The sequence below is a fragment of the Camelus bactrianus genome, chromosome 2, assembly GCF_048773025.1.
Source record: "Camelus bactrianus isolate YW-2024 breed Bactrian camel chromosome 2, ASM4877302v1, whole genome shotgun sequence".
In the NCBI taxonomy this organism is placed as follows: domain Eukaryota; kingdom Metazoa; phylum Chordata; class Mammalia; order Artiodactyla; family Camelidae; genus Camelus; species Camelus bactrianus.
Window position 1 is genome coordinate 61,952,955 of NC_133540.1, and position 19,441 is coordinate 61,972,395.

The window sequence follows — 19,441 nt, forward strand, 5'->3', positions numbered from 1 at the left end:
GTCATTCCCTAAAAATAATGTCTCTAAACTTCATAAATTAAATCTTAAATTCTTGTTTTTCAACACTGAACTGAAATATCGGTATACACAGAGGGCTGCTTTATTTCATTGGTTGCTGTAGTTTTTTTAAGTATATTAAATTTGAAGTTTCTAATGGAAAGTTAAAATAAATATTCAAGTGAACTTTATGGCTTTAAATAACAGAAAAGAGACATTATACTTACTTCAGCACAGGCTTTCAAGCAAGTCTTCTTAAAACCCAGAAGTTCCAAAATTTCCTTCTTTGAGGGGTCTGCTTCATATGATTTCTGGATTATGTGTCTCAGTACAACAGCAAGTCCTGCTCTACAGAAATTGTCTGGTCTTTCCACTACTGCAGGTAAACAGCAACTCTGGACTATTGGTGGAAGATCTTGCCTTGAAATAATTTGTATTTCAACATCCTCAGACAGTACATTTTTAAGTAGTAAAACATCAGTGCTTTCTCTGTTGGGGACTAAGCAAACTTTAAAGATTTTGCAGTCACAGTATGATAACAAAAATAAAGTTACAGATGTATGAAGAGGAAAGATGAACCCTTCTATGTGGTGAGAAAAATCCAAGTATAGATATTCTTCTGTAAGACTCTTCTTAATGCCTTTCATTTTCTTCTTTCATTGGGTTACCTGAAGCATAAATTGAAGAGGTTATAGGACTTAGAACATAGTAATTGTGAAACTAAATTAAAAGATGAATTTTTCTAGAAATCATCAAGGATTTGTCATAGGTATGTTTCTAAAAGAATCTGTTCTTGGACTGAATAAATGGCTTCCAAAAGAAAGATTTCCACCCTGTGCAATTAACCAGTCTTAAGGCTGATTTTATACCCAGCCCCTTTAAAATGAGCATACCTCAAGTGCTTTGCAATAGAACCCTCCCAGTCTAGTACTTTGAGGTCTCACTATGGTCAGAAAAAAAGATGATTAGGATGGGACGTAAGACATAACCAAGAATACCTAGAGGTGTCTAGGGATAACAGTTATAAGAAGCTTTGTTAATGCTGGTCCTTCCATATTACTTCTGTTTAATGACCCTAAAATATAATATTTGGGGGTGGAGGGTGGGGGATATATTCATTCCCTCATGAAAAATGGATTCTCCTAAAGTGGAGTTTGACATGATGAACTATTGCATGCTGAATCACAACAGAAAACATATTTGAAATTCTTCATAACTTAGATGTTGATGACTGAGATATTTCAAAGTTAACATGTCCAAAATCAAGTTCCTTATTCTCCTGCTACCCACAAAACCTGCTCCTCATGTATCTTCCCCATTTCAGTTAATGGGGCACTATCCTTCAGGACAAAACCTAGAGTCAGTCTTAATTACTCTTTTCTTTCCTATCCCCATAACCAATCCATTAAAAATTTATTTTGGCACTACATTCAACATATACCTAGAATCTGATCATTTCATTCCATCTTCATTGCTTCCACTGTCATCCAAGCCATCACTTTCTTCTGAATTATAGCAATTGCCTCCTAATCCTGCTTTCCATCCTCTAGTCTATTCTCAACATAGTAACCAAAGTGATATTGTTGAAAATGGAATAAGATCATGTCATGCCTCTTTTCAAATCCTCTAATGTCTTCCCATCCTACTCAGAGAAAAGGCAAATCTCCTGCAATGACCTGCAAAGATCTCCTTGATCTAATCCTCTTTCTGTGTCTCTGAGTTCAACTGTCCTCTTAGCTCACAGCTCCAGCAGATGTGGCTTGTTGTTCCTCTAAAACACTACGTACATACCCACCTCAAGGCCTTTGTACTTGATGTTTCTAGTGCCTTGAACACCTTCTCACCTCCTTCATGTATTTACTCAAATATTAACTTCTTGAGATATTCCCTGGCTACCATATTTAACTTCCAAACTACCTGAAAAAAACCTTTCTATTCCCTTTTATGCTTGTCTTCACAGCACTTATCACTATTGTAACATACTATAGATTTATTTTGTCTTCCCAATAGAATGTTCTAGAGAGTACAAATTTTGCTTTGTTCACTGCATCACCTAAAACAGGGCGAGATATATCTATGCATACATACATATATAGATATATATACACAGACACATATATATATCCATATATATGTATAATCAAGAAGTATTCAATGAATGCATGGACGAATACACATTTTAAAGATGCAAACATACACAATCTTGTGGTCAAATTATTGATGGGTGTTTTCAAGTCATAGTCCTTAAGGTTTAGGTCAATTATGACTTTTTGTTTGATTTCTACATTTCATGGGTCTAAAATTCCCCATGTTCTAATCTATAAATCACAATTCCAAAACTGACACTAGATGGCACCCTTTAAAAGCATTTACCATATAATGGTATATTAAAGGAAAAAATATTTAAAATTATTTTTAAAAATATTTTAAAAGACTTTAAAAAGTACACACGCAACTCTTTTAAGTGTATTTGAAATATTGGTGTACCCTAAATTTTAGGAAACTTCAACTTACCAAATTTCCTTTATATTCTAAATTCCTTAGATTTTTTTTAAAACGTCAAAAGCAAAATAGTCAAGAACTCTTTAATTTTGGTCCTCAACTTTTTTGTTAAAGGGCTAATAACCCATTATAACAAAAGGATATAATTAGTAAAGTACTGCCTTAGAAAACCTCTTGATAATGAGTGTTTTATATTATATGTCTTTCCTTAAAACATAACAGATCTGCACTATGATTTGTTACTTCTTTAAAAGATTATCCAGAGGAAAATTATTCCATGTAATTAAAAGCCACAATTCTTTAACCCATGTAAACCGTTTTCTCCCTGAGCTAAGTTAATTATCTTTTGGATTTTTTTTTCCCACCTAGAACTGATTGGAAAACAAAAGATTAAACAAAATATTAAAGAGTGTTTGCTAAAGTTCACAGGCAAAAGAAATCAACATTATGTAGAAAACTGGTAGTCTCTTTGGAGAGTTTGCCCCTATAATTCTATTGCTGATTAATTTACCAATCCTCTTAATTTCCTTTGCTAGCAGTGGGAAACTATAAAGAAACTCCACTTACTTCCCTAAGAAGTAGATTTGAAAGAAAACATAATCAAGTTCCTCATTTGTCTAAGAAATAGGACACAGAGTCTAGTCCTGCTAACACTTAAAAAAAAAAAAAACCTAAAAACTAAAAACAATGTCATACTGTCATACTATTGTACAGCCTTTGATTTAGGGTATGTGGAAACATTTTTTAAAATTAGAGTACATGTATATTTGCCATTTCCTGAAGCACATAAGAATCTTGAGAATTAACTTTTACACATTCTACAAACTTTTTTTCACTGTGAGCATTTAATAAGTGCCAAATGTCAACAAACCAGAACAGCAATAACCTTCCCATGGAGATACCTAAAAATTAATGAGATGCCTGAGAGAAAATGCAAAGTGCTGTTGATTCTTATCATAATTCATTTATTTTTTAATATAGATGTTGGTGGGCTTCCCTCTCCACCCTGGAGATTAAAAATGTTACTTAATGATCTTGGAGTTAAAAAAAAATACTCTCCCTGGGCTATTTCTCCACATTAAGTACTAATGTAATTTCTAAAATAAATATTCAGTATTAGCAAACCTGTAAAAATCTGATATATGTTTTTGTCTTGTACTATGTCTTTAATTTTTTAAGAAAGTAGAACACAGTTTTTGCCTAAAGTTTGCAGATACCATAGGGAAAAGAAACCCTTCTTTTTTTTCTTTTTCCCTCCATTTCTAACTAGAGAATTCCTTATCTCATTATTTTTATGTCATGAGCTTTAAAAAGGTAGGTACTGTAGAATCACCTTTTGGGTCTCCAATACAAGGCTTGGGGCATAGCTCCTGTTACTCCATATTACATTCCTGCCAAGCACAGAAGCAGTGTCTGTCATTTTTCTTTCTCAGCTTTGACAGGTGCCACACTGCAACTACTCCTGAGATGGAGTGAGAAAGCAGCAGACAAAACCACAAACTTGAGATGCTGAACAGAGCTGATGCAGTGTGCATCTCTTCCCCGGACAGGCCAGTTTGCTTGGGAACGTTGCAGAGGGAATAAAAGGTAAAAAGAAAATATTTGAGCCTTGGTATCATTACTTGGTATCATTACTTTAAAGATATTTACAAACAAATGAAGTAGTCACAGGTTTAATATTTTAGGAATTCAGACTTTTTTTTCATTCTCATTCTAATTAATGTATCTTGGTGTTGATAAAATTTTCCTCTATGAAAGGGGCGGTGAATTTTATAGGTGTTTTCTTATCTGAAACCATTTTACTACTTTACTCTGTGCATATGTGTATGTGTGTGTGTATATATACACATATACATAGAGAGAGAGAGTAAGAAAAAAAAAAAATAAACATTGGGGGGGAAAAGCATACTTCTCCAGAAGCTGCAAAACAGTTTGAAACTTTTGTGCTCAAAATTCAAGTCTGGATCTATGGCAACTAAATATTATATAACAGGTAAGTTATATATTAATATAATAAAGACCAAAAGTACATAACTGCAACAAAATATTGACCAGCTGATTAGTTTTTAAACAAGAAATTATTACTGTGCCTGGAATTTGATAAGAACTTAATAAATGTTAAATGAACAAAGAATACAATTCTAAATAATATTACCTACATTTTATTGTCCACCAACTATGTGCTCAGCACACAGAACTTTTATACATTACTTAATCCTTAAAAGTACATTCTACTTTCATTACATGGATAAGAACTGTATATCAATCCAAAAGCATTAATGGAGTCTATAAAGGGATTTTATTTGACAACATTAAGGAACAGGTATTTTTCTAATATAAATAGCACTACTTTATCAACTTCATAAATTGAACCATTTTTGAAGCAATTTTATTGCAGCAACAATTTCCCCAAAGTGAAAATCATCAGAAATATGTTATTCTAAGCAATTGTCCTTGGTTAAAAAAAACCCTCCATCCTAAAGGCAGAGTTACTTAATAATTCTCAGCACTGGATTATGTTTTTTGGTAGTTCCTTTCCAGTTTCCTTTATTGGATTCTCCTCAGACCACTTAGTGACCTGTAGCTCAGTGCTTTGCCCTATTCTTAACTTATACTCACTCCTTTGACTACTGGCTTTCAAATTTTTGATCATGCCACACAATAAGAAATCAACTTTCTAATATAAGTTATTATACACTGAATGCAACTGAAACAAAAGAATCATGAAGAGATACCCTACCACAGGAGATACATATGATAGTTTACTCTGCTTTTTCTTTCTTCTCCTCTGTGTGTGTGTGTGTGTGTGTGTGTGTGTGTGTGTGTGTGTGTGTGTGTGTGTGTGTGTGTGTTTAATGCAGTTAGTACTCACTAAATTGATTCCATGACCCGTGGGCCACAACTCACTCTATAACAGCACTGTCCAAGGTGATTTACAGTGCTATAGGTTTAAATAACATCTATGACTCCTATATTTATCTCAGCCACAACCTTTCCCCTGAACTTCAGATTCCTATATCCTACTTGGCATCTTCACTTGGGTAGTTTTATAAACCTGTTCTTCTTTTCTCAAGTAGTCCCCTTTATGATAAAATGGCAACACCATTTACCCAGATGTTCAGGTCCATAATTCTGAAGCCTCACTCAACACCTTTCTTTTCTCTCTTACCCTATTTCTACCTTTGAAATATATGCTAAATCTAACTTCTTAGCACCTCTACCAATATCACCTTAGTCTAAGTCATCATTAGCTCTTACAAAGACCACCACAAAAGCCTATTAACTATTTTCCCCAACTCTCCACACAACAGTCCCTTCTCCAACAATAGTCAGGCTGACCCTTTAAAGACATAAATCAGAGCATGTCCGCTGCTCACAACCATCCAATGGATCCCCAGCACACTTAGAATAAAATCCAAATTTCCTATCATGGTCTCTAGGGCCTGATGTGACCCAGCTGTCCTTCTTCTCTGACCTGAACTCTTACCACTCCTCCCTCTTGCTCACTTCTCTCTGGCCAGTTCTCCCCACTGTTCTGGGAAGATGCCAGCAGTGCTCCCACACTTAAAATTTTTGTACTTGCCATTCCCTCTGCCTAGAGTGCTCTTCTCCAAGATATTCACATGGCTTGCTCCTTCATTTCACTGAGGTCTCTGAGTATTAACTCAGAGCAGTCTCTTCTGGCTACCTGAAGAGACTGCTCTGAGCATTCCCATCACTTCCTAGCCCCTTACCCCACTTTCTTTTTCTTTTTCTTTTTTTAAACATTTTTTTTATTGAGTTATAGTCATTTTACAATGTTGTGTCAAATTCCAGTGTAGAGCACAATTTTTCAGTTATACATGAACATACATATATTCATTGTCGCATTTTTTTTCTCTGAGCTACCACAAGATCTTGTATATATTTCCTTGTGCTATACAGTATAATCTTACCTATTCTACTGCTTTCTTTTTCTTTATAGCACTTATTACCTGACATATTTCCAATGCTTAACTGCATTTCAAATTTTAGCTCAAGGAATGACTAAATGAATGGATGTACATAAATGAGTATCACTAATCCCTGTAATGACAGTACTACTGAGAACTTTAGTCTTGATACAACAGGAACTTCATTCTTCTTGACACAATTCTTTCTCTTCCAAACAAATAAAACTATTTTAAGAGCAAACTACATATAAATTAAACTGAAGAAACAATCTCACCACTGTAAGCTGAGTTGGAAAAAGCATAACTAGAATCCACTCAAACCTCTAGAGAAAGAATAGAAATTTTTATGTGTATTGATATTCAAGCAAGAGAACTAGGAACCTAACTAGATTCTATATATTTACTTAGCAAGTAGAACATTCATACATCAAGAAATATAAAGTAATGGATAAGAACCTAGACTCTGGATCTGACTAACTGGGTTCAAATCTTGGTTCTGATACTTAGTAGCTAGCAATATAAAACTTTCCTTAGTTTTCTCATTCCTAAATTAGGGTAATAATAACAGTATTTACCATACAGCATGTTGAGAATCAAACAACACCTATCACATTAGTAAGCCCCTAAAATAAACACTATTATTTATTTGTAATTTATCCTCAAATTCCTTATCCATTGACACTGTAAAACAAATTTTGACGGGTAAGCCTCAAATCATGCTTTATATTTCTAAGCTTCTCAGGAAAAGGGAATTCATGTTGAATTGAAAAGATTTTCTCCAGTCAAATATTGAAAAAAAAAATCTGTTACTGAGGCTGAAAGCCAGGGAGTCACAAAATGCTAGAATATAAATGTGATACTCTAAGTCCACATAATAATAGCTGCTTATATTGTACAAAACAAATCGTTTAAAGCAGTTAACAAGTATGAAAAAATTATAAACTCTTATTTTTCTTAAAGATTAAAATTGAAACTCACTTAAATTCCCTACTACATCAAATGTTCAACATTATGAAAATTAGAACTTAGCTTGTGTTTTATACATTAAAAATCACAGTACTTGGTTGTAAATCTCACTATTTTCTTTCAATAAGATAGATTTTTTAAAAAGTGTCTCTACAGCATTAGATAGCAGCTATTACTTCAGATAGTAAAGGTTAAAAAATGAAAGAAAAGAAACTGAGCTATTTCAGTGCTCGTTACACTAGGTAATGTGGGAATATATATATCGTTAAGTCTTAGAGGACAAAATTCTATTATTAAAATTAGCTGTTTTCTTATTTGGGCAAGATGGGGGGGGGGATTTTAAAAGTAAAAAAAAGCTTACTATAACCTTAGCCATAAGGGAAGTGTGTCATCTTCTCTCTGGAGAATCAGGGAATCATCTGTTGCCATAGAATCATAATGCCTGCAGCTAAGCCTGACCTTATAATTAATAAGGACCTACAGCATGAATGCTAACATGTTAAAAACACATCAGCAAGCCTGAAATAAAATTACTGAATCCCCACAGCAAACAATACCCCTGCTTATTATGATCTAAATGGTTTAAAACCTTGCTTTCCAAGTACTAATCAAAACAGAATTCAGTAGGCTACTTTGAAAACCTGAAGATAAAAACAACATATACTAAGGAGCTGTTTATACTATAGATGTTTTATTTGACTGGCCTCAGAATTTGTTAAGCTTCAAGGTCTGCTAAATTGTTGCTACTGGAAAGGCCAATTGGATATTCAGTATTTATTATTTCAAGCCACAGGCAATACAAAAGCTACAAAGTAAACATAAGCTAAAACAAAAACAAACCAGACCCTCCCACCCCCCCCCAAAAAACACAAAAAAACAAGCTTGATGGGCCCACTACTGCAGAAGTTCAAGTTTGAGCTTTGTTTAGAGCAGGCAAACATGTTAACAGGAGTGTAGAACAAACAAACAAATAAAGGAACTGATTAATTTTCAAATCTCACTGCTTTGGACACAGATTTTTGAAGTTAGGCTTCTTAAAATGATGCTTTCAAGTATGACTCAAACATAATTTCAAACGACTATGCTTAAGGCAATCATCAGTAGTGTATACTATCCACCAGGCAGTTTTTTAAAAAGTCACATAGCTTAGAGTGTGATTTATTAAGTACTTATTAAATACGACAGCAAATCACTCAGTTATATTTATAACAAAGAATTTATTTTCACAATATTTAATGGCCATAGTTAATGTTTAAAATTGTCACACCACTAGTTCTTGCCAGCTTTGGTATTTTCTCCTTTAAACGCTGTTTCTCGATAAGCTTAGAAAAAAGTAGTACTCTGCCTACTTTATCAATAATTTAGCACAAGATATATTATTAAATGTTGGCATTTCCTTGACATTCAAGAACTTATGACAAGGAATGGGATGATGGCCATTAAGGGATCATGACATTTGAGAATAAAGGGGAAAAAAAGAAGCCACCTAATCCAAACCAGGTAGAGTCGCTTTGGGAAGTACATGTAGTTGTAAACGTTTTTGAAGTCAAAGCAATTTTCATGCAAGTTTAACTCAAACTTTCTATAGAAGTTTAAAACCAAAGTAAAACACTGCTTTGACAGTGTAACAGAAACAAACGGCCCCAATGAAGTAAGTTCTTTGGAGCAACTGTTAGGAGGTATTCACATACAAGGTCTTTCTCCAATCAGGAAGGGCTAGAATGGAAAACAAAGTGGGGGTAAAAAGAAGTTAAAGCGCGATCCAAGAGGTCTTAAAACTACCCTAAGCAGCAAATGGCAAACGACCCCACAGACTCCTGCGACTGGAAGTTGTTCCATTTCCCCATCACTAGAGGAAGCCATGAGGACTGGCCTCGGGGAAACTGAGAAGGGGCCCGGACTTCTCCACCCTCCTCATCCTTCCCCGCATCGTCGACCCTGTCGCCCCGGATGCAAAGAAGAGTCTCGGCGGGGTCGCGGGGACTGCGGAACCGGCGGCCCGAGCGCCCTCCTTACCTGGTCGCAGAGGCGCGGCCAGGCAGGGAGGGTGCGTGAATGTGTCGGCGACACGGGCCGCCAGCGCATTCCCGCCCCGCCGGAGCCGGGATTCGCGAGGCCGCTTCAGGGAGCCTTCACCCGCGGACCATTCGCAGCCCACGAGACCGGAGAGAAACAGCAGGCAGCGCATCAGGGAAACAGCAGATCCGTCCGTCATTCATAATCCGGCGGACCGGAAGAAGAGGAATTACGTCACTTCCCAGCGTCGCACAGCCAAAAGGTTCCCCCGTCGACCCTGCTGTGGGAACCTTTGTTTTCTCTCTGTCGGAACCCGCCGGTGCAGGACCGGTTCGTCTGGCTACCGGGAACCGACGGAGCACCCGGGCGGAGCGGTGAGTTGAGACGAGCTCCCCGGCTCCCAGCCGCCTCCGGGAGCCTCGAGGCCTTCTCGAGGGGCAAAGTGGGAGAGTTTGTTCCGTGAGTTCTTAGTTTCCTCCTTCCCTGTAGGGGAACCTCGTAATTTGCAGGTGGTCGAGTGCCCAGGCTGAACACTCTCCTCTTTCACTGAGGGTTGTGAGGGTGTTGCGTGTGGGGCACGCGGACTAGAGGCACGGCCCCAGGGACCAGGTCCTTGGAACCCTGTCTCGGACCTTCCTCGGAAGGTTTTGATGACATTTCTGTACAGCTCCCTCGTTCTGCCTCACCTTCTCTCGGGCTCACAAGTCAAGGACCTTACCCCGTGCTAGGCCTTCGGGGTGTCCTGCCTTCAGTCAGAGGATTGGCATTCCTTTTCTGAGTGGCTGCGGCTGATTTTCAGATTCTCTATCACTTGGTTGGTTTGGATTCAAGGTCTTTCCGCCTCCTCTACGTTTCCAGACGTGTGCCTAAGGTATCAGTGTAATCCAGGACCCAGAACTCAGTGGACGAATGAAAAGGGCAGCATCTTTGAAAGGTTGTTTATTAGAAGGAGTTGCAAGAGCTTGCAAAGACAAAAGAGGCAAAGCTTTCTAGAGCCGTTATGAGATGGCAACCCTAATACTGAACTCTGCGTAATGACGTTCAATTTCCTTCATCTCATACAGATGCAAATGGTCAGTTTTGGACTTTTTAGAAGATTGGCATGTAGGGTGGGAAATGGGATCTAGAGGAAAGCATATATTTATATGTGAATACCTAATTTAAGTTGGAGAAATCACAGGAGCCCTAGAAAGTGACATTTAAACGAAACCTACTTCATTCTGTCAACAATTTTTTTTGAGAATTTATTAAATTCCGAGCACTAGGTATATAACAGTGAATAAAACAAGTCCCTGATTACATGGAGTTTACAATCTAGTGGGAGTACTGAGTTTAAGTCAGATAAAGAATTGCGAAGAGAGTTGCAGATAGGAACATTGTACAAGTCCCCAGTCATGAAAGCGGTGTTTTTTTGTTTTGTATTGTTTTTGCTTTTTGATGTTTGAGGGTTTTGGCGGGGTGGGGATGGCTTTCAGTTCTTTTTTGTTTCTTTTGGCGAAGGGACTTTGGAAATGTTTAAAATTGTGTAGGAGAGGAAAGACCATTATGCTTTGATCTCTAGTAATTCTATAGCCGTTATTTTGTGGTACTTTGCAAAATAGCAAAGTGATAGGCAAGAAAGCTAGCCTCTCCCCTTAAAGTACTCAGAGTTTTATAGAGAATATAACACATGTGCCCCCCAAAAAGTATGGTTCAAGGTAGGAAATTCCAGTACCATGAGAAAGCACTTTGAGACATCCTAGGTGGCAAGATTTTTAGTAGTATTGGGGCAGTTGGGGAAGGACACACTAGCTGTGAGTAGAGTCCTCATGAGAGTGGTATTTGAGCTGGGTCTTGATAGAATTTGGAAATATATAAATGAATAAAATCCTCCCAGACAGAGAAAAAATGAGTAGAAGTAGCAAGGCTAGCTAATGGCTGTGCTCTAACGAAGATCTGGGGATGAAGAATTAAAATTTTTGTGCCAATTACTGAATCTTTTTAAATGCTAGGCCAAGAAATTGGGCTTTATTTTGAAGGCAATGGGAAGCCTTAATTTTTGAGGAGGAAAATGGAAGAAAGAAAGAAAGAGAGAGGGAAGGAGGGAAGAAACAAGGAAGGAAGGAAGGGAGAAAGACGTGTTGCAGGTATGCCATATTAATATGGCAACAGTGTTGAAGTCAAGGAGAATAACTAGATTATCGCTATAGTACGAAAAGCTAATAGAGAACTGAATCTGAGTAGTACCAGTGGAAATGGAAAATGGGGAACAAATGAGAAATGTCAGAATTCACAGGAAAGGGCTGCTGGTTGTTCAGATATAAGGAATTGAGGATGACTCACTGGGGCAAAGATTTAGGCCTCAGACCTGATAAACAGAGAGTGTGTCATTTACTGAAAGTAAGTTTAGGGCAAGGAGCTTTGAGAGGAAGATATTCATAATCTTAATTTCAGTTATAAATGAATTTGAGATACCATTAGGGCAACCAGGTAGACATGTCTACTGAGCAATTGGAAACGTGGGATTCGAGCTTAAGAGAGATTGGAATGGGGATAAACATACGAAATCATCTGCCCACAGGTGATAGTTAAAAACGTGATATATGTAAGATTACCAAGGAAGAAATTGGTAGCAGAACTAAAGAAAATAGACAAGGACAGATATTTGGTCAATATAAAGAGTGATGGAGATGAGATGAGCCAGAGAAAGAGTAGCCAAGATAGAAACGGAAACCCAGGAAAGCTGAGTATAACAGAACTCTTGAACTCGTGAAGGACAAAGGTTTTTGAATGAGAAAGTGAAAAACAGGTACTCACTTGGCCAGCATTTACTGAGTGCCCGCTGACTGCCTAGACACATAGGTTACAGCAGTAGGTAAGGTCTGTCCAGTGCTGGTCCTCATGGAACGTACATTCTAGTGAAAAAGACAAACCCTGTTTACATGATGACCAGTGTAGTAACTATGATGAATAAGTACAGTATGTTTGGAACTATGTAACTGGAAGACTTCTTATTTTGTTAGGGGAATGTGCAGGAAAAAACTGAGGCTGGAAGGATGAATAAGATGAGGCAAGGGACATTTTATATTAAAGCTGAGGTAGAAAAGAGTGTATGTTGAAAGACTTGAAATAAGTCATGGGGCTACAACAGAGTGGGAATAGCTTGGGATAGTAGGTGACATGTAATGAGCATTTGTACTCTGTGCCAGGTACTGTTGTAACTGCTTTATATGTATTACTAGATCATGTAGGGCATTAGAGATCTTTTAAGAATCTTGTTCTTTAACCTTTGGACAATAAGAAGTGAAAAGGAGTGTTTTAAGCAAGTGAATGATAGAGAAGATTTGGAGGGGAACAAAAGTAGTTGTGGGGAGACTGATTAAGTTTTAGGCCAGATAAAGATGGATGTTGGTACCTTGGTCTAGGGTGGTACTTGTAAGGATTGAAAAAGGTAGGTGAATTTGAAATATACTTAAGAGGTTTGGTGATTGAATGGGAGGTGGGGTGGAAAGTCTCAGGTTTCTGGCTGGAGCAGTAAAGTATTTGAGAGGGAATACTAGGGAAAGAACTGGTTGGAAGAAGAGTTTATGAGTGGCTCTGTTAGGGATATGTTGTATAGGAGGCACCAGTGAGATATCCAAGTGAAGCTGGTAGTTGGAGATTAGAAGAGACACATGGGCTGGAGAATGAAGAGAGAAATTTATAATTACTGGCAAAAGGGTGTAGTTCAAATTTTCTAGGCCAGTGATTCTCAAACATTAGAGTAGATCAGAACCACCTGAAAGATTTAATGCAGATTTCTGGGTCCCACTCCCAGAGGTTTTTTGTTTTTTTGTTTTGTTTTGTTTTGTTTTGTTTTGTTTTGTTTTGTTTTGTTTTGTTTTGTTTTGTTTTTAGTAGGTCTGGTTGTGAAGACCAAGAATTTGAATTTCTAACAGGTTCCCAGGTAATGCCTATTGCTGCTGATCCAAAGGACACGTTTTAAGAAGATGTAGAGAGAAATAAGAAGATATTCAGAACCTAATCTTGAGGAACTCATTTTTGTTTAAAGGGACGGGAGGAACCTTCAAAAAAGAATGAGAAAGTAGGAGGCAAAAACAGTATTTATTATATTTACCTGCTTAAGGCTGTGTATACTTTGGTGAAAATATTTCCATGGAATGGTGGGACAAGGCCAAATTGCAGGAAGTACAGCATAAATGAAAGGAATGAAGAAAAAGAATATAAAATGTAGGTGACTTTCTTAGGAAGTTTTGCTATAAAATAAAGAAAACAGGATAGAAGATATTTAAATGGCAATGAAAAGAAGGCAGTAGAAAGAAAGAGGCTAGGGAGGGAGGTTTGAGGGTATGAAGGAAACATAGGAGTAATTCATAGCTCAAGGTTTCAGAGCAGGGGAGATAGGCTCCAGGTACAGGTGGCGTTACATGGAGAGCCACCCTCTTATTTAACAGGTGCAGAAGAGGAAAGAATTGGTACAGGTAAGTTTGTAGATGTGGTGGCAGGAAGTTGATTTAGTTCCTCTCTGACAGTTTCTGTTTTCTCTGTGAAGTAGATCTGCCTACTAAGAAAGAGAGCATTTCAAGGCAAATGGAGAAGGTATGACTGGTCTTCGCAGAAAGTGAGAAAGTGAGTTGACCAGAGAGACACAATAGGATTGCTAAGTTGTATTGAGTGCCTTGATGAGATTGGTGACTCTGAAGATACAGAGTGTTTGTATTCCTCTCAGCTGCACTTAGAGTTTGGGTGCAGACAGGGAGAAGGTAAATAAGAAGGGTGGCTATGAAATAGGTGAAACTATAGGACTATGTGGCAGGGATGCTTAAAGACCTTAGAAGAGAGTCTTTGAAAGCCTGGACCATGAAGAAAAAAAAGAGATGGAGAAAAAAGATCATTGTTTAGAAGTGTGAATTTCTGTTACTTATATGCATGTGCTGTAGGCAATACCCGGCATGAGCTAAGAATTCTCTCCCACCAACACCACTAATACCGCCTTCCTAGGTCATTGACATATTTTAGAGTGGGGATTATTATTAGTTTTCTGACATTCTTCTTTTTTTAAAGCAACATCTAGATTTTAAGTTAAACCTACATTTAAAGCATTAAATTTCTTGTATATATTTATATCTACATACACCTAGGGCTTGGTTTTCTAGAATTCTAATCCACAGTAAGAATTATATGGATCTTTCACGGTCTGTTTTTGTCATGGATTTTAGAATATACAGGCAAGAATTATACAGAAGTAACATGATTTGGTATAACTCCAGGAAAATATTTTTGGAAATAATAAGGAAGATAGATTGACAGATTTACATGACAGTTGCTGACCTCTTTAGAACTTTAGTAGAAGGAAAATAATTTCTTTCACTATTCAGTAGTACCCCTCTTGTCCCTGGGGGAATATGTTCCAGGACACCCAGTGGATGCCTGAAACCACTGATAGTATCAAACGCTATACATACTGTGTTTTTCCCTACACATACATACATCTGATAAAGTTTTATTAATAAATTAGGCACAGTGAAAGATTAACAACAGTAACTAATAGTAAACTAGAACAATTATAATAATATACTACGGTAAAAGATACATGAACATGGTCTCTCTCTTCAGCTTCTTTAACTCTGCCAGAAATGTGACAGTGGCTTCTTCTTCATTGGTAGACACAGCCTCTTCAGTAATTCTTCTATTTTTCGTTTAAAACTATTCCTGAATCTGTGCTTTCTGGCCCAACACATTGCCACCTATTGGAACACGTTTTCTGTTCATGTCCTCCACCTGCAGATTTAATGCCTTTTCCAGTTGAACTAAGCACTTACCATGCACTGTAGCTATAACTTTTGCAGGTGGAGGTGCAACAGCAAAACTAGCACAAATTTCTTTTTCCTTCTTCACAATTTCACAAATAGAAGATTCATTTTTACCATAGGTCTTAGAAACCATATGAGCATCCAATTTTTTTCTTATTAAGTTGAGAACTTTCACCTTTTCATTTAGAGGAAGCACTTTGCAGTTTTTCTGCCATATGTGAATTGCCTGCATCACTACTCTGGGTCTTTGGGGTCATTATTAAGCAAACTAAGGGTGACCTGAACACTAGCACTGTGATACCCTGACAGTCTGATATCCAAGCTGGCTACTGACTAATAGTTGGGATTCACTGGACAAAGGGATGATTCATGTCCTGAGCAGGACAGACTGGGCCAGCGACAGATTTCATCATGCTATACAAAGCAGCATGCAACTTAACACGTATAATTGTTTACTTCTGAAATTTTCCATTTAGTCTTTTCTGACTGTGGGTAATGAAAATGTCAGAAAGTGAAACCACAGGTAAGGGGGGACTACTTACTGTATGTGGGTTTGCCAGTAAGAAAGGACAAGTGATAGAAATTAGAGAAGGCGATAGAATAGGGGGAGGGAACATAAGGGGGAAAACTAAAATATAAAGGGTAAAGCCCATAACCATGAGTGTTTTATTTTAGGCCCAACTCCTGTTTTCTGTTGGGTGAGGGAAAAAAGTTGGGATAAGCAGGTGCCAATAAGGACAAAGCAGAGGGAACAAGAAAGTGGAGGCTGCTATAAATTCAAAGTAGAGATGAATAGGAGTAAGGAAATTTTTTAAAAGAAAGAAAATTGACTTGGAAGCCTGCAGAGGCTCCTGGGTCAAAGCAGTAGAAGAGATAGAGTGATGTAAGACTGTAGTGTATAAGGATAATTGATTGTAGTCAAAGAGGAGAATAGTTATGGCAGGTTGCAAGTTTCAGTGACTGAATATGAAGCTTCTTGGGATTGAAGATCTAAATAAACCTGGTGCAGGAAGTTGGAAAAAATCATCACTAACGATGTTAAAATTACCAAAGATGATGGCAGGAAGAAAGGAAGAAGATGAACTGGTGCAAATGTTCTGTACATGAGCAACAGTGAAAATGCAGGTGTGGATTTCAAGAAAAGATGTTTATGAGTGGTGGTTATGGAATATTATTCCAAAAGCAGCAATGTGGAGTGAGGTCTCCATAGACCTCTCTTTGCTCTTTCAGTAGGAACAAATCAAAGGAACACTGCTTGAGAGAAGGTTGCAAAAGAGGTGGTGTCTGTGGGGCCAACGGGCAATCGTAAAGGTAAAGAGATAAAAGGAGTGCTTGAGGAAACAGTGGGGAATACATGGGAATGTGCTGGTAATGAGTAGGGGCTAGAAGATGATAGGCAGCTAGCAATGAAGTTAATGTGGGGAAGGGAAAGAGCTGAGCTGAATGGGAGTACTGGAGGGATTTTCAAGTGGAAGGTAATCTGTATCTTAAAGCAGTCACTATGCATATATAATAGGGAAAGGGAAACTGGAATTTGCTGGATAGGCTACAGCATTGGCCTCCAAACTTCCCTCATCATTTATTCCATGAGTGAAAAAATTGAGCACACTTCCTTATGTGTGTATTTAGTTACCAATTATATGCATGTACTACTATCATTCTGTACACTTAATTTTTTTTTACTAAAAGATTAAAAATAAAAAGAAATTTTAATATTTTTTTCTCTGTATTCTACTGGGAAGACCACTGGCTAGAGGGACATGTTAATAATTTAGGGCATGGGTATAAAGTCTATTCATTATAAAAATGAATTGCAAGTTCATATAAAAAGAACTGGCTCCTAGTTGGTGCTGATGACATGATCTGTAGTCTTGTAATCTAGGTGCTGACTCTTGTTACCTAATCTATAATGTAAACCTTTCATCTATGATTATGGAAATACATAACAATAAATACTTTGCTTTTTCTAATATATTAAAAGGATTCTTCTAAGTATCAGTCTTTTCAGTACCTCATAATACAGATTGTTGTAAGTAAACTGCTATGCTGTTTAGCTTTAAAAAGTTAGGTGAGCAGAAAGACTGGGCTGTCTTCCCTTGTGCACTCAGGAGGCATGGCAGCCTTACTCCTTTTCATCATGGACCTTTTAATGAGGAGCTCTTTTATCCTCAGAATGTATATGGTGACCAGCCTCATGAGTAAATTTTTTAAAAATACATTTCTGTACCTATCATTATTTTTGATGATGTTTGTAATAATACAATCTTAAGAAGTGACAGAGGTTGCTTCTCAACTTTTGTTAACTGATTGAGGTAGGTTATTTTTCTTTTAGTATTGATCTGTGGACCCCTTCTCATGGGTGATTGAGTAGAGCACGAAATTTGACAGTAATTTTGTGGCTATCAGATAGATACCTAATACCTTCTTTAAAACTTTTTTAAAAGCCTAGTAGGGTATGTGTGTGTGTATGTTTCCTATAAAAATTGGAGAGGGATTAAGGGGGAAAGTAGATGGGGAAGGAACAAACAAAATCCATTTTCAAGCTGAGCTTTCTTAATGCCAAGATTCAACCTATAGCAAGTTTCAATGGCTTTGTAAACCCCTGAAAATGAGAGATTAACGTGGAACTGGTGACAGATCCTTAACTCTAGCAGTGCAAGTGCGTTGCATTCTTATAATACTAACCTTGAGGATAGAAGATAATTTCAAACTCTAGAATGCTGATCAAAGGTTTGAACACAAAGTATACATTTTTGTTTTAATAAAATAAAATATTTTATTCCTTGCCTGAAGAAGTGTTTGAAAAAGTGACACCAGAAGTAGAACCATATGACAGCATTGGTATTAGCTGAAAACAAAACTTTTTAATGTTTTGAAATTTCATAAGCCTTTGATGTGTATCTTCACTATTTTTTAAGCTCCATGGGACACAGAGAATATCATAGACCCTGTGGGAGATATGTATATAGTATGGCACCACTTGTCAGAGACCTTTTTCAAAGTAGGTTAATGTGTGAGATCTAAATGTGATGCAGTAAGATTATTGTTAGTATGTTTTCTGAGGCATTTAAGATTGGGGGTGAGAACTAAGGAGGAAAAAAAAAAAGGATAGTTGATGTAAAAGCTTCAACAATGACCTTTATAGCTCATTGCTTAATGCATTCTCTGACTGTTGCCCTCTGGTGACACCCTTCCCCCAACCTTTTTTTTTTTTTTTTTAATATGTATAATGGAAATAAAAGGTTTGAGAGAAGAACTTTTGATATATATATGTACATGTATATATATAGTAAACTTGACTTTAAACACATTAAGTCCTGTGTGCTGAATTGTAAGCATACTATTTCAAAACAGTGTTAGGAAGGGGCTCTGCAGCAGGGAGGTGCTTATCTGGATTTAAAATTTTGCCATGGATATGGATACAAAGAAAATTGATAATGTTCTTGCTTCTAGAGAAAAGTAATAGATAATACCAGTCAGGGACAAGAAGGAAATTTACTTTTATCTGTAATAACCTTTAGAACACTTGGAACTTTCTATCATGTACAGACTATTACCTACTATAAGCAAAGGAACAAAACAGATGAACTTTGACATAGATTATTGACCATTGTCTGTAAATTACTTTCCCCTCTTTTTTTTTTTTATTCAGGTGTCTGCTATGGCTGCTACTGTGAACTTGGAACTTGATCCCATTTTTTTGAAAGCACTAGGCTTCTTACATTCAAAGAGTAAGGATTCTGCTGAAAAGTTGAAAGCACTACTGGATGAATCTTTGGCTCGGGGCATTGATTCAAGTTACCGTCCTTCTCAAAAGGTACCTACCTGAATAAAAAGCTTGGAGGGAGTTTTGTAAAGCCTATTGTAAAACAGTGTTAACATTTAGACTATCTCAAAACAATCTCTTTGCCAAAATAATCATTTTCTTGTGGCATGAAGAAATTATATTTTATAGTGTTCTTTTCTTCCTTCAAGCTTCCAGAGAGCTGTTACACTATATAGAAAAGTTAGCTGGGAATGGGGGATATTCTGTTCTACTACTTTCTGTGTATGGAAACCCACTTGTTAAAGATATATTTCAATTTCTAGTTCTTTATGATCAGATTTTTTTTTAAGCTGATGAATGAAACATAACTTGTAATTATTTCCTAATGTTTTAGGAGCAAAAAATATTGAAGTAAAAGGACAGAGATTTTGCAATGAAGTGTATTAAATGTGGATAGGATAATTTAAGGA

General features: G+C 37.0%; 2 protein-coding genes across 16 annotated transcripts in view; one reads left to right on the plus strand and one right to left on the minus strand.

Moving 5' to 3' along the window:
- Positions 1-9,633, minus strand: part of GSTCD (glutathione S-transferase C-terminal domain containing) — a 109,352-nt gene extending 99,719 nt beyond the window's left edge. The window contains exons 1-3 of one of the 2 annotated variants that reach the window (XM_010953628.3): positions 9,414-9,633; positions 3,833-4,058; positions 225-665 (exon numbers count right to left, since the gene is read on the minus strand). In XM_010953628.3, the coding sequence (XP_010951930.1) occupies positions 225-644 (420 nt within the window). In that variant the 5' untranslated portion in view covers positions 645-665; positions 3,833-4,058; positions 9,414-9,633. The remainder of the gene's footprint in view (positions 1-224; positions 666-3,832; positions 4,059-9,413) is intronic. The other variant, XM_045515764.2, reaches the window with a different exon arrangement.
- Positions 9,634-9,660: 27 nt separating this feature from the next.
- Positions 9,661-19,441, plus strand: part of INTS12 (integrator complex subunit 12) — a 109,702-nt gene continuing 99,921 nt past the window's right edge. For 12 of the 14 annotated variants that reach the window (XM_074342825.1, XM_074342833.1, XM_074342840.1 and 9 more), the window contains exon 1: positions 18,858-19,022. In XM_074342825.1, coding sequence (XP_074198926.1) covers positions 18,867-19,022 — 156 coding nt within the window. In that variant the 5' untranslated portion in view covers positions 18,858-18,866. Of the gene's footprint in view, positions 9,873-18,857; positions 19,023-19,441 lie in introns of those variants that run through there. The other 2 variants (XM_074342866.1, XM_074342875.1) reach the window with 2 other exon arrangements.